The sequence below is a fragment of the Erinaceus europaeus genome, chromosome 16 (assembly GCF_950295315.1).
Source record: "Erinaceus europaeus chromosome 16, mEriEur2.1, whole genome shotgun sequence".
NCBI lineage: Eukaryota > Metazoa > Chordata > Mammalia > Eulipotyphla > Erinaceidae > Erinaceus > Erinaceus europaeus.
In genome coordinates, this window is record NC_080177.1 from 71,440,479 (window position 1) to 71,455,669 (window position 15,191).

General features: G+C 45.3%; 1 protein-coding gene across 1 annotated transcript; it reads left to right on the forward strand.

The window, feature by feature from the left end:
• Positions 1 to 43: 43 nt before the first annotated feature.
• TOX4 (TOX high mobility group box family member 4) lies at positions 44 to 15,029 on the forward strand. Its single transcript, XM_016194634.2, has 9 exons — positions 44 to 178; positions 406 to 474; positions 5,427 to 5,669; positions 7,357 to 7,617; positions 8,172 to 8,402; positions 9,338 to 9,418; positions 10,919 to 11,662; positions 12,764 to 12,927; positions 14,351 to 15,029. The coding sequence occupies exons 1-9, from the start codon at positions 173 to 175 to the stop codon at positions 14,409 to 14,411; spliced, it is 1,860 nt and encodes a 619-aa protein (XP_016050120.1). The 5' UTR covers positions 44 to 172; the 3' UTR covers positions 14,412 to 15,029.
• Positions 15,030 to 15,191: the final 162 nt, after the last annotated feature.

Below are 15,191 nucleotides of genomic sequence, written 5' to 3' on the forward strand. Positions count from 1 at the left end.
GCTGGCCCATCTGTTCGACCTTCCGGGGCCCTGACTCTCCACAGTCCCCCCGAAACTCCTTCCAATCAGCAGAAAGCGACGCTCGTCTTTGCGGAAGTGACGCGATTCCGAAGCCAGTGGGGACGCTGGGAGCGATGAGGGGATTGAGACTGATCGGAGCCGTTGTGTGAAGATGGAGGTAAAAGAACAAACAAAAACCCGAGTTCCTAGGAGACTGGCGAGAGTACACGGCCGAGGGGGTGGGAGCCGGGGGTGGGGGCAGCCGGCGGAGCGGCGGCTGAAGGGGGTGGGGGAGAGGCCGGGGCTGGGGGGGGGAGTGTTGTCCAGCGGTCGGAGTCAGAATCCGTCCCTCGGCGTCTAACTCTCTGTCTTCTCTGTGTCTCCGTGACTTTCTTTGGCTTCCAGTTTCCCGGAGGGAATGACAATTACCTGACGATCACAGGGCCCTCTCACCCCTTCCTGTCGGGGGCCGAGGTGAGCACGACCTGCCGGCGGGGCGGGGGCGGCGGCGGCGGGATCGAGCGGCCTCAGCTTTTAGAGCCTGTGAATAAATGGTTCAGGGAAGGCCCAGGAAGCTGCTGTCCTAGCGGGCCGCAGAGTGGGGGGACAGGCCTGAGCTACTATTATGTTAGGGATCACTGCGGGGGAAAAACAAAACAAAACATGCTTTAGCTAAAAAAAAAAAAAAAAAAAAAACAAAAAACCTGAGGCGAGGGGTGAAGAGTTTCCCTGCCTGGGGCATAGCTGAGCTGTTAACTCTTGAGCTCTTCGTGGACGTCTTGGTTCCGTGTGCGTCTCCTCGCTGGTGATTGTCTTTCGAAGTTATTGGTGTTTCCGTGCGCGGTGTTGGCCGCCTTTGCCGGTGACGGGAGGAGAGGGAGCAGCGGCCAGAGAACGTGAAGGGACCCGAACTGGGATGTGCGATCGCGATCGCATGCGGGTGCCGGGGCATCTGACGACGGTTCTGATCAGGTGCCTGTGTATTTGTGGGAAGTACTTTTGTTGCAACACTGGCCCTCTGTCGATATGTGGCCTCGTGCTTAGGCGCAGCAGAAGAAAAAGTAGACAGAAAAAAAAAAAACCCAATTTTCTGGTCTACACAGGGAGGGGGGGAGGGTGAGCCAAGTGGGTGACACTTGTGGAAAATGCTCGGCAGCTGAGACTCGGGTGCTTCTCATTTCACCGCGGGTCTCTGCTGAGTGGCATCTCCGCGGCAGTGTGTGCTGAACCCGGTTCATCATCTGCAGGGTTGTGAATCTCACCAAGAATCCACTGCTCCTGGAGGCTGTTTTTTTTTTTTTTTTTTCCCTTTTGTTGCCCTTGTTTTATCATTGTTGTAGCTATTATTATTATTGGTGTCGTTGTTGACGACAAGGGCAAAGAGAAAGACACCTGCAGACCTGCTTCACCGCTTGTGAAGCGACTCCCCTGCAGGTGGGGAGCCGGGGGCTCGAACCGGGATCCTTATGCCGGTCCTTGCGCTTTGCGCCTTGTGTGCTTAACCCGCTGTGCTACCGCCCAACCCCCAGGAACACAAGTTCTATATTTTACACCAACATGTTTCACTTCCTGGTCACTACTATATCCATTTTTTTAAAAATATTTTATTTTTATGTATTTATTCCCTTTTGTTGCCCTTGTTGTTTTATTGTTGTAGTTATTATTGTTGTCATTGTTGTTGGATAGGACAGAGAGAAATGGAGAGAGGAGGGGAAGACAGAGAGGAGGAGAGAAAGACAGACACCTGCAGACCTGCTTCACCACTTGTGAAGCGACGCCCCTGCAGGTGGGGAGCCAGGGCTTGAACCAGGATCCTTATGCCGGTCCTTGTGCTTAGCGCCACCTGCGCTTAACCCGCTGCGCTACAGCCCGACTCCCTACTATATCCACTTTTCATGATAACTTTTTATTGTTAGGGAAATAATGATTTACAGGACAGTTGCTATTTATTTTTTTAATTTTTTATATTTATTTTCCCTTTCGTTGCCCTTGTTTTTTTATTGTTGTTGTAGTTATTGTTATTGATGTCGTCGTTGTTAGATAGGAGAGAGAAATGAAGAGAGGAGAGAAAGACGGGGGAGAGAAAGACAGACACGTGCAGCCCTGCTTTACCACCTGTGAAGCGACTCCCCTGCAGGTGGGGAGTCAGGAGCTTGAACTGGGATCCGTATGCTGTGGATCCTTGCGTTTCACGCTATGTGCGTTTAACCCGCCGCGCTATCGCCAGATATTTTAAAAATTTATTTAGATACTGGTGTACTGCTCAACTCTGGCACAAAGTGCTGGCAGGGATTGAATCTGAGTCCTTAGGTAATGCTACTCTGCTGTACTACAACTGCTGGTGCCAAGGGCTGACTCTAGGGCCGTAGGGTGTGAGCTACACTTCTTTAAAATGAGTGTTCTGGGGGCCAGGTGGTGGTGCACCTGGTTGAGCTCACATGTTACAGTGTTCAGGGATCCAGGTTTGAACCCCTGGTCCCTACTTGCAGGGGGAAAGCTTTACAAGTGGTGAAGCAGTGTTGCAGTTGTCTCTCTGCCTCTCTCCCTATCACCCCTTTTTCTCTCAATTTCTAGCAGTCTCTATGCAATAAATAAAGGTAATAAAAAATAATAAAAATGGGTATTCTACACAAGAAAGAAATAGTGGATTGTGTGTTTTGGTAATGAGAAAATGGTAAAGTAGAGGGAAATAATATTTTAATATTTTGGTTATCTCAGTAACTAAATGTTCTTGATTGTAGACTAATTCTCAAACTGCAACCCCTCAGGCTGATTCAGGAATTTAACAAAAGGAAAAGCTGAATGAGACGATACCTCACTTATGTATTATGTTCCTACTTTCTTTTTTTTTTCTTCCTTTTTTGGTCTTTTTTTATATATTTATTCATTCCCTTTTGTTGCCCTTGTTGTTTTATTGTTGTAGTTATTATTGATGTCATTGTTGGATATAACAGAGAGAAATTGAGAGAGAAAGACACCTGCAGACCTGCTTCACCACCTGTGAAGCGACTTCCCTGCAGGTGGGGAGCCCCGGGGGCTCGAACCGGGGTCCTTGCACTTTGTGCCATGTGCGCTTAACCTGCTGCACTACCACCCAACTCCTGATAACTAATTTTTTAATTTTCTCATTATCCTTATTTATTGGCGATAGAGAGCAGTCGAGAGGGGAGGGAGAGGAAGAGATGGAGAGACGCCTGCAGTGGGGACAGGGGCTTGAACACAAGTCCTTACATTCAGCTGCATGTGCCACCACCTGGCCCCTGCTTTTGTTTTGAATATGAATTTGCATTCTTTTTCCATTCCCATTAACAGATAGTATCATCTTCGTATCTCAGAATAGTTGCTTTTTATTTTTGACAGGAGCACTCCTCAGCTCTGGCTTATGGTGGTGCTGGGGATCTGAGCTGGGAGCTCAGTCTCAGGCATGAAGTCTTTTGCATAACCATTATGCTGTCTGCCTAGAATCAAGATGAAAGAATTTGAACTCTCAAAAATCACAATTACTTTTTTTTTTATCATGGCAGTGGCAGGTTACTATTAATTACGGTGTTAATGTCATTAAGAACAATGGAATAAAAGCAGATAATAAACAGTTATGCGTATCAAGCAATGTGATGCTTTGTGTACTTAATTCCACAAATCCTCATGCTATTCAGAGATTACCATTATACTCTCAGTTTTCAGATGAGGAAAACCTACCCAGTACTATGTAGTAAGTACCCCAGCTTGGACTTGAGTCCAGACTTCTCTGACATTAAAGTCTCTTGCTATTGTTTGTAATGCTCTGTTGCTGCAGATGCCACTAGTTTAGGTTTGGTGGATTTGCTTGTTTGTTTTTGTTTTGTTCTGATCAGAGCAGTGCTGGGGGTTGAGTCTCTGAGCTTTAGTAAAGCATAACCATTGTGTTTTTTCCCTACTCCCGAATTTTAGTTTTTTGAGTGTCACAGTGGAATATTAAATGTTTAAATGTATTTTAGGTGACCAGGGAAATAGGTCATCTGGTAGAGCCCAGAACTTGAATGCCTTAGTCTCCGAGTGAGATCCGCAGCACCACATGTTCCAGAATCATACCCTGGTTTCTCTTGTTCTCCCTTTTTTCTTTCTCATATCAGACTCACTCTCCACCTCGTATGGAGTAAAAATACTGGGAGTTGAGCGGTAGCGCAGCGGGTTAAGCGCACGTGGAGCAAAGTGCAAGAACTGGCGTAAGGATCCCAGTTCCAGCTCCCGGCTCCCCAACTGCAAGTTGGGTCGCTTCACAAGCGGTGAAGCAGGTCTGCAGGTGTCCATCTTTCTCTCCCCCTCTGTCTTCCCCTCCTCTCTATCCTATCCAATAACAACAGCAGCAATGGCAACAACAATAATGATAAACAAAAAGTGGCCTCCAGGAGCAGTGGATTCGTAGTGCAGGCACCGAGCCCCAGCCATAACCCTGGAGGCAAATAAATAAATAAGTTTATCTTACACACAAATCTTCTGAGTTCCGTGGATGGTGGCCCCACTTCAGAGTAAAAGATTACATTATTGGGAGTTGGGCTCAGAGGACAAGTTCCAGCCCTCAGCAAACTGGAGTAATCTTTTTCCTTCGCTACTACAAAAAGGCTTTGTCAGAGCAATGCCAGGAATGCATCTGATGGTAGCTCTTACGCAGGTTTTTTCTTCTTACCATTAACCTTGATGTTGCAGGGTTTTCTGAAAATGCTGTACAGATGGGAATGTTGTTTTCAGTGTCATAACTTATTTGATTCATTCTGTGCTTGTTTTATTTGTTGACAGTTTGAACACTGATTGACAATACTAAAAAATAAGGTTTGATTTTATACTTATCCACATGTATAAGACTTACCACACCGGCCACCAAAGAAAGCAGCTCTACCTGTAATCCGACCCCCACCACCTTCATAGGACCAGTTTTATGCTTGCAAGGTTTTTGGTTACTTTGTATTCCACATATGAATGGGATCATCCCATATCCTCCTCTATCTTCCTTACTTCGCTTACTATAATTACTTCAACTGCCATTTCTTTTAGCCCAGGAAAATATAATTTCATCTTTTTAATGGTCAAAGAAACATTTTTATTTCTTTTTTAAAATTTTTATCTTTTTGTTTATTATTGGATAGAGACAGAGAGGAATTGAGAGGGGAGGGAGAGACAGAGGGAGAGAGAACTGCAGCCCTGCTTTACCACTCATGAAGCTTTCCCCTGCAGGTGGAGACCAGGGGCTTAACCCCTGTCCTTGCACACTGTAATGAGTGTGCTTAACCAGGTGCGCCACCACCTGGCCCCTCAAATATTCTTAGAAAAGAATCTGGTAACAAAGAGAGGGTGCAGACTGAACTGAACTAAACACCTCGAGCTTTGTTCTTTATGTACAGGATGCAGTTCTTCTCTTTCTCTCACTAACTTTTTTCTCCCCCCTACAGACATTCCACACACCAAGCCTGGGCGATGAAGAATTTGAAATCCCACCTATCTCCTTGGATTCTGACCCCTCGTTGGCTGTCTCAGATGTGGTTGGCCACTTCGATGACCTGGCTGACCCTTCCTCCTCTCAGGATGGCAGCTTTTCAGCCCAGTATGGGGTCCAGACATTGGACATGCCTGTGGGCATGACCCATGGCTTGATGGAGCAGGGCGGGGGGCTCCTGAGTGGGGGCTTGACCATGGTAAGGGGCATGACATTATCAGGCTTACCCAAGCTCCTAGACATAGTGCTGGGGGAGACAAAATGATTCTCCGTTCCTTGCTCCACTCGAGTATTCTTTCGCATTCTGGTGGCAAGTGGGTTTTGACTTTCCCTGGATAAATGACACTTATCATTTGAATCAGTTTTACTTGAAAAATAGCTTAGTGTTTGTGAGTCTTAATTTTTTGATAGAGTCTGAAAAGGGGTAGATAGATGATCGAAGAGCTTTTCACTGCTTATGAAGCTTCTGCGCCCACATATAGGGGCTGGGGGGCGTAAGCCTAGATCCTTGCACACGGAAATATATGCACTCTATGGAGTGTGCCGCCGCGCAGTCCCTGTTGCTGTTTTTTTGTATTTTTAAAAAATGATTTATTAGTAGGAAAAAGAGGGAGGGAACCACAATATTACTCTGGAACATGCAACGCCAAGAACTGAACTTGAACCTTCATGTTTGAGAGTCCAAAACTTTATCCACTATGCCGCCTCCTGCACTGGGTTGAGTTTTTGTTGTGTGTGTGTGTGTGTGTGTGTGTGTATGTATGTGTCCGTTCCCCCCCCCCAACCCCCAGCACTGCTCAGCTCTGGCTTATGGTGGTGTAGGGGATTGAACCTGAGACCTTGGAGCCTCAGGCCTGAGTCTTTTGCATAATCACTATACTAGCTGACAAAAAAAAAAGTTTAAGACTGTAAAAGTTCCTATGTTAACTCTTGAGACAAAGAGCATTTATGATTTTTGAAGGGATAGAGGAAGGATTCTCCTCCCTACCCTCCTGTTACAGCTTTCACATCCTGGGGTTCTATTTTATTTTTTTGCCTCCAGGGTTATTGCTGGGCTCAGTGCCTGCACTATGAATCCACTGCTCCTGGAGGCCATTTTTCCTATTTTGTTGCTACCCTTGTTGTCATTATTATTGCTGTTGTTGCTAGATAGGACAGAGAGAAATAGAGAAAAGAGGGGGAGAGAAAGACAGACATCTGCAGACCTGCTTCACTGATGGTGAAGCAACCCCCTCTGCAGGTGGGGAGCCATGGGCTCGAACCAGCATCTGTACGCTGGTCCTTGCACTTCCCACCATGTGCACTTAACCCGCTGCGCTACCACCCGGCCTCCCACATGCTTTATTTAATGCCAGTTTCTTAACACTGACCACACTTATCAGGGTTGTATGTTACAACTTACAAAGCCATTATCTTTGAAGGGTACAAGAAAGAAATATATTGCCACTATTCCAGGTTACTAAATCATTTACTTAGGCTTTAACTTATCCAAAATTTTAAAACTTCTAAGGTTAATTTTATTTTGGAATTGACCTTTTAATACCAAAGTGACTGATTACTAAATTCTGTACTTGAAGAAAAGACTTAATACATTTTACATGTGACAGTCGGTGCTTAAAGGTTAAACAAGGATAGATTCTGGGTGAGCCGGGGGTTTATAAACTGTCCTGGATTGAGGGGTGGGGGGGTTAAGTATATATTTAGTGTTGTCCAGTAGGTGGCACAGTAGATAAAGCATGAGGTCCTGAGTTCTATCCCTGGCAGCACATGTACCAGAGTGATATCTGGTTCTTTCTCTCCTATCTTTCTGATGAATAAATAAATAAAATAATTTTTTTTCAAAAAGGATATATTTAGTGTTTAATTAGTCCTTCTGCTTCTCTCAGGACTTGGACCATTCTATAGGAACTCAGTATAGTGCCAACCCACCAGTTACGATTGATGTACCAATGACAGACATGACATCTGGCTTGATGGGGCATAGCCAGTTGACCACCATTGATCAGTCAGAACTGAGTTCCCAGCTGGGCTTGAGCTTAGGTGGTGGCACCATCCTGCCACCTGCACAGTCACCCGAGGATCGCCTTTCAACTACTCCCTCACCTACTAATTCACTTCACGAGGATGGTGTTGAGGATTTCCGGAGGGTAAGGCATTCCCAGCCAAAATCAAGTCTGCCGTTATGTTCTAGAATAAAACTCTCGGCAAACACAGCCTAATGTGTAGTCTCCATTTTTAACTCTGCCATCTCCTCTCTTTTCTGGGTGTGGAGCTCTACCTTTCAGTTTACACTGTATAATGCTTTTTCCAATTCCTATTTTTGGTCCTCACACACTTTACTAGAGTCTTAACCCTGTTGCCTTGATTTTAGCATTTCTGCAAGTTTCACCCTTGTGTCATGGCTAATCTCCATATAAAGTCCTTTCCTTACAGTTTTTTTTTTTTCAATTTTTCATTTATTTATTAGATAGAGACAGAGAGAAATTGAGAGGGGGGAGAGAGACACACACACACACACCTGCAGACCTGCTTCACTACTCGTGAAGCTTTCCCCTGCAGGTGGGGACTGGGGGCTCGAACCTGGGTCCTTGCACGTTATAACGTGCGCTTAACCAGGTGTGCCACCACCTGGCCGGCCCTCCTTACAGTTTTCTAGACTTGCTTTATTCCTTCCTCTAATTCTCATTTTTCTCTCCTACAGCAACTTCCCAGCCAGAAGACAGTTGTGGTGGAGACAGGGAAAAAGCAGAAGGCCCCAAAGAAGAGAAAAAAGAAAGATCCCAATGAGCCTCAGAAGCCAGTTTCAGCATACGCTTTATTTTTCCGTGACACACAGGCTGCCATCAAGGGCCAGAATCCCAATGCTACTTTTGGGGAGGTTTCAAAAATTGTGGCTTCCATGTGGGACAGTCTTGGAGAGGAACAAAAACAGGTAAGCACATGCCTTAATGGACAGGGATACTGGCTAGACACAGTACCAGGCTAAGCAGACTCCTTTGAGAAATGTCTCCTTCAAGGGCATGTACCTTGCTATGCTCAAAATCTGAATCTGAGCCCTGACACTTAAGTGCAAGTACCATCTTACTAGAATGAAGTGATGCTGTCATGGTATCTCTCCTTATTGTTCTCTCTGAAATGAAAATAATGAAAATTGAACTCACATATATGCAACATCCTAGTGCCAAAAAAAAAAAAAGTATTGGGGTCAAATTTTGATTATAGAATAAACATGGTTTAATGTTAGCTTCGGAAATGTTATTGTGGCAAGTATCTAGCTGGCTGGCTGTTCTTGGTGGTCACTGAAAATTCTGCCACAGAGGTAAATTATTCTCTTGCTAGCTTTCAGAAGCGTACTCATTAAAGAGGAATTTCAGAGGGGCCGGGTGGTGGCAGACTGGGTTGGGTTGTTAACAATAAGGGCTCCTGGTTCAAGCCCCCGGTCCCCACCTGCAGGGGGAAAGCTTCACAAGTGGTGGAGCAGGGCTGCAGTGTCTCTGTGTCTGTCTCCTGCTATCTCCCCCTTCCTTTCAACTTCTGTCTCTATCCAAATAAAAGATAATAAAAAGGGGTCGGGCGGTGGCGCAGTGGGTTAAGCGCATGTGGCGCAAAGCGCAGGAACCGGCGTAAGGATCCCGGTTCCCCTCCTCTCTCCATTTCTCTCTGTCCTATCCAACAACGAATGCGTCAACAAGGGCAATAATAATAACCACAGCGAAGCTACAAGGGCAACAACAACAACAAAAATAATAATAATAGATTTATTTATTTTTGTGATTAGATTGAGATGAACTGCTGCTTTCCCCTACTCCTCCCTTTCGTCATTAAAAAAAATTTTCCAGCCTTTTCATCACTTTCTCTTTCCTGTAGGTGTATAAGAGGAAAACTGAAGCTGCCAAGAAGGAATATCTGAAGGCTCTGGCTGCTTATAAAGACAATCAAGAGTGTCAGGTAGGAGAGTCACAGCTGGTGAGAGCCTAAACCAGTGAGCAGTTTGGGGTGCTGGGAGAGTCACAGCTGCTGAGAGCCTAAACCAGTGAGCAGTTTGGGGTGCTGGGAGAGTCACAGCTGCTGAGAGCCTAAACCAGTAAACAGTTTGGGGTACTGGGAGAGTCACAGCTGGTGAGAGCCTAAACCAGTAAACAGTTTGGGGTGCTGGGAGATGATTTAGCAGATACAATATATGGCCTATCACACTGATCCTAGGCTCAGTCTGTAGCACCCAGGATAGCACTAAGGTATATTCTTTTTCTAGCTCTCTCCCTTCCTCCTTCCCCCAACCCCACCCCCTCTCTTTCTGCTACTAGTAAATAAATAAACGGTCAGGGAGACAGCACCATGGTTATGCAAAAGAACTTTCATGGCTAAGGCTTCAAGGTCCCTGATTCAGTCTTTGTCACTACCATAAACAAGAGCTGAGCAGATCTCTGGCTATGAATAAATAATTTTGAAAATGTAAAATAAAATAAAAACTTGGACAGGGAGGCCACTTGGTGGTATCATGAATGCACAAGGCCCTGGGTTTATTCCCCAGTACCACATTTACAAAGTTGTCTTTGGGGAGTCAGGTGGTAGCGCAGCAAAGCGCAAGGACCAGTATAAGGATCCCGGTTCAAGCCCCCGGCTCACCACCTGCAGGGGGATCACTTCACAAGTGGTGAAGCAGGTCTGCAGGTGTCTTTCTGTCCCCCTCTGTCTTCCCCTCCTCTCTCCATTTCTCTCTGTCCTATACAACAGTGATGACATCAGTAACAACAACAATAACTACAACAATAAAACAAGAGCAATGAAAGGGAAAATAAATATAAAAAAAATTTTTTAATAATTTTTTTTAAAAAGGTAAATACCAGGAGTCGGGTGGTAGCACAGTGGGTTAAGCGCAGGTGGCGCAAAGTGCAAGGACCGGCGTAAGGATCCCGGTTCGAGCCCCCGGCTCCCCACCTTCAAGGGACTCGCTTCACAGGCAGTGAAGCAGGTCTGCAGGTGTCTGTCTTTCTCTCTCCCTCTCTGTCTTCCCCTCCTCTCTCCATTTCTCTCTGTCCTATCCAACAATGACATCAACAACAACAACAACAAGAACTACAACAGCAATGAAAAACAACAAGGGCAACAAAAAAGGAAAATAAATATTAAAAAAAAAGGTAAATACCACTAAAGCTATACAGAGCCTATTGTATCACAGAAACTTAAAGGTATTGTAACAGCTTCCCTGTTGTTTCTCATAATAAATGTTGCTAGTTCTGATTTTGTTTACTCTAGCCAAAGTAGCACGCAGTTAGTTGCTTTCCCCTTCTCCCCTCTTCTCCCTTTCCTTTCTCTTGTTTTCCCCTACCCCCTTTGCCACTCTCCAATCCATATCTTTTCTTAGGAGGTAATTAAAATAAGTATGTCTTGAGGGAGAGAATAAACCTACCAATGACAAGTTGTCCCCTCCCCTTTGACTTCTTCTAGACTACTGTAGAGACTGTGGAAGTGGATCCAGCGCCAGCATCACAGACTCCTTCTCCACCTCCTATGGCTACTGTGGACCCATCATCGCCAGTACCAGCCTCAACAGAGCCCCCCGCCCTTTCCCCTTCCATTGTTGTTAACTCTACTCTTTCATCCTATGTTGCAAACCAGGCAACTCCTGGGCCTGGGTGTCAGCCCAATATCACCAAGTTGATTATTACCAAGCAGATGTTGCCCTCTTCTATTACCATGTCTCAGGGAGGGATGGTTACTGTTATCCCAGCCACGGTGGTCACCTCCCGGGGGCTCCAACTAGGCCAAACCAGTACGGCTACTATCCAGCCCAGTCAGCAAGCCCAGATCGTCACTCGCTCAGTATTGCAGGCAGCTGCTGCTGCTGCTGCTTCTATGCAACTGCCTCCGCCCCGACTGCAGCCCCCTCCACTGCAACAGATGCCTCAGCCTCCCACTCAACAGCAAGTGACCATTCTGCAGCAACCTCCCCCTCTCCAGGCCATGCAGCAGCCTCCACCTCAGAAAGTTCGGAAAAACTTACAACAGCAACCCCCTCCGCTACAGATCAAATTTGTGCCTCCACCCACTCTAAAAATGCAGACCACCTTAGTCCCGCCAGTCATGGAAAGCAGTCCAGAGCGACCTATGAATAGCAGCCCCGAGATCCACACTGTGGAGGAAACTGCTTCTGAGACAATCTGTGAAATGATCACAGATGTAGTTACCGAGGTGAGCTGCTCTTTCCATGTCTTTATCTGTAGGCTGGCTGCATTGTATAAGGGCATTTCTGGGTGGCCCAATAAAAGTAGGGTTGCTACTAGAATTGGATGATTGGCAAGCAAGATTATGAAGGCTTGGCGGGGTAGACAGCATAATGGTTATGCAAAGAGACTCTCATGCCTGAGGCTCCAAAGTCCCCAGTTCAGTCCCTCGCCCCACCATAAATCAGAGCTGAGTAGTGCTCTGGTAGAAAAAAAAAAAGATTATGAGGGCTTGGTGCCCCTCATCAAAAACACTGTAAGACTTTATCTCCTAGACTCCTCTTACCCATAAGTAATATTTGCAGTTCAACTACAGAAGATACGACCTAAAAAGTTATTTCTCAGAGGAATCTATTGAGGGATCCTCAATTTTGGAAATCTTTTTTTCCTAGCTCTTGAGTGGTCAGATGTTTTAATGGGGTCTGATGTTAAAAGTTTAAAGTGGTCTGATGTTTTAATGGGGAATGTAAGGCTGATAGGACATGTATCTAGATATAGATAGGAAGTGGCCATCTGATGAAAAGGGGAAATCCCCAGTCATAAAATATATATATATATAAAAAAATCCAAGCTTTCCCCTATTCCAATGGCATCACACTTTGTCTTAGCTTTCTAAATCTAATCTGAGATGATCTGGTCTCTACTCACACTTTACTTTTGATTTGGTGTTGTTGAGAAGAATGTCATCTAAGGCTGGAATAGTCGGTGGTAAGATCAAAGAGCAGTAATGGGAAGAATCTTGATGTCATTCTGTTTGGCAAGATGCTAAAGCCAGCTGTAGAAGGCGTATCAAGTGCCCTCTTGGGTCTTTCCCCCCACATGTGAGAGACTGTACAGCCTGTTACTCTAGTGGGTCCCAGAGGTCATCTGACTAGCTGAGGAGGTAGCTGGCAATTCCATTTGTTTGTTTAGGATAGAGGCAGGAATGGAAGTGACCACAGCATTGAAGCGTCCCTCAGTGCGCTGGGGGCTGGGCTCATGCGTGACAAGCAGCAAACTATCCAGTGAGTCATTACACCGGCCCTGGTAGATAGTAATTTAATCCTGCTCTGGTGCTCCTGTCTCTCAGGTTGAATCTCCTTCACAAATGGATGTTGAATTGGTCAGTGGGTCTCCTGTGACACTTTCACCACAGCCCCGATGTGTGAGGTCTGGCTGTGAGAACCCTCCTGTTGTGAGTAAAGACTGGGACAACGAGTACTGCAGCAACGAGTGTGTGGTGAAGCACTGCAGGTGAGTGAGTGTCTGGCCCCTTTGCTTTTCTTCAGTGCAGCCTGGGGGACGAGCTCAGGGCCTTGTACGTGCCCAGTGCCGCTGAACGGCTTCCCGGGCCCAATTTTGTCACTCATTCATATAATGAGTAGGGTGCCAGGCATGTCTCCCTGTGGCTCTAGGGCTTGCTCCATGCTAAGGTGTATCTCGAATGAGCTACCTTCTAACTCAGGTATTACTATAGAGCAGGTTGCTGTATGTGTGAGATTAGAGAAACTACGAAGTTTGCCTGCTTAAAAGACCATCTGGGCTAGAGAAATAGCACAATAGTAGGCAAAAGACTTTCATGCCTCAGGTCCCAGGTTCAGTCCCCAACACCACAAGCTGGAGTTGAGTAGTTTTCAGGTAAAAAGTAAAAGCAAACCCAGTAATCATGTGTGCTTTTTTAAAAACATGGCATTTTAAGTTGTTAGAGACTATGAATGTAGTACAGTTAGATCGCTTAAGGGGTTAGAACTAGAATTCCAGAAGGAATGGATACGTGGGTAAGCAGCACATTGAAGTAGCAGGTCTAACGGGCGTAGTGGGGGGTGGTGCTCTGAAAGTTTTGTCCTCCCCAAATTTTCCTGGGTCTTAGATATGAAGCCAAGCAATTCAGCCCCCAACATCACATATGCCAGAGTGATGCTCTGGTTCTCTATCTCTCTCATTAATTATGTATAAATAAAAACTCAGTAAGGGGCCAGGGGCTGGCATACCCAGAGGAGTAAATATTTACCATGCACAGGACCAGCGTTCAAGCCCCTAGTCCCCACCTGAATGGAAGGGAGTGTCACAAGAGGTGAAGCAGTCTGCTTCAACCCAGCTTGTCTGTCCTATCAAAATAAAAGACGGGGAGGGGGTGGTGGCCACCAGGAATGGCGGATTCCTTGTGCAGGCACCAAGCCCCAACAGAAACCCTGGTAGCAGTAAATAAACTGAATAAATCAAGATTGCCAATATATGTTTACTTTTAGATGTGCTGCCCTTCAATTCCTATTATCTTAATGCTACACAAAATCATCTCTGTTTAAGACAGAGATTAAAGACAGTAGATATTGGGCAGGGGAGATAGCATAATGGTTATGCAAAAAGTATCCATGCCTATGCCTGAGGCTCCAAAGTCCCATGTTCAGTTCCTGCACCACCATAAGACCTGAGCAATGCCCTGGTAAACAAAATTAATTAAAATAAAAATAGGGGCCGGGTGGTGGTTCACCTGGTTGAGCGCACATGTTACAGTGCACAAGGACCCAGGTTCAAGCCCTTGGTACCTACCTGCAGGGATCTCTCCCTCTCTGTATCACCTTTCCTCTTGATTTCTGGCTGTCTCTATCAAATAAAGGTAATACAAAATAAATAAATAAATAAAATTCTAAGTTTCTGTATCTTTTTTCTCTTTTAGGGATGTCTTCATGGCCTGGGTAGCCTCCAGAAATTCAAACACAGTGGTTTTTGTGAAATAGTCCTTGTGCTCCAAGCCAGTGAAGACTTGTCTGCTGGGAACATGTCGAAGAGCCTGTTTTGTTTTGTTTTATTTTATTTTTAAACAAAAAAGCTGGGCTTCTGGTAGTGCCTAATCTTAACCCATGATGGCTTATGGTTCTCCCCATTTTATCTTTGTTCAACAGGAGCCAGGCTATGGAGCTGGGCCATTGAGTTTGCTGTAATCTGGAATCGCTTTTCACTTTTAAAGTATGAGCAGAGATACCAGTGATTAAAATAGAGGGAAGGATGAAGGGAATGTGGACAGGCTGAATATATAGGGATGGTAAGGGTGGTGGAAAACTATTGGTATAATTGTTCTAGATTTGCTTGAAAGATTATTATTAAAATGTTGGGAGATATTCAGTTTTGAACGTAGGAGCAAATACGGCTGTGTTCATCTGTTTTACAAGGTTGCATTGAAGGTTACCTCTCAAACAGAGAACTATTCCCACTACACATCTATATGTTGCCTTGAGAAAGAACACACAGATACACGGATGGGTCTGTACATGGAAATTAATCACATAGGAGTTGTCCATTTTTACATGGTATCTGTAGTCTCTACCCCTCCTTAAATATAAGAGGTTTCATCAGTTTCCTAAAGTAATGGCCCCTTGTTTGGTAATATACCCATTTACTTATTTCAGCTTTAGGGAAATAAACTAGGAACAGACTAACAAAGACACATTTTAATATTTCTTGTGCACCCACTGATCCCTCACAACTCAATGAGGAAGCTCTAGTCCCAGTTTACATGT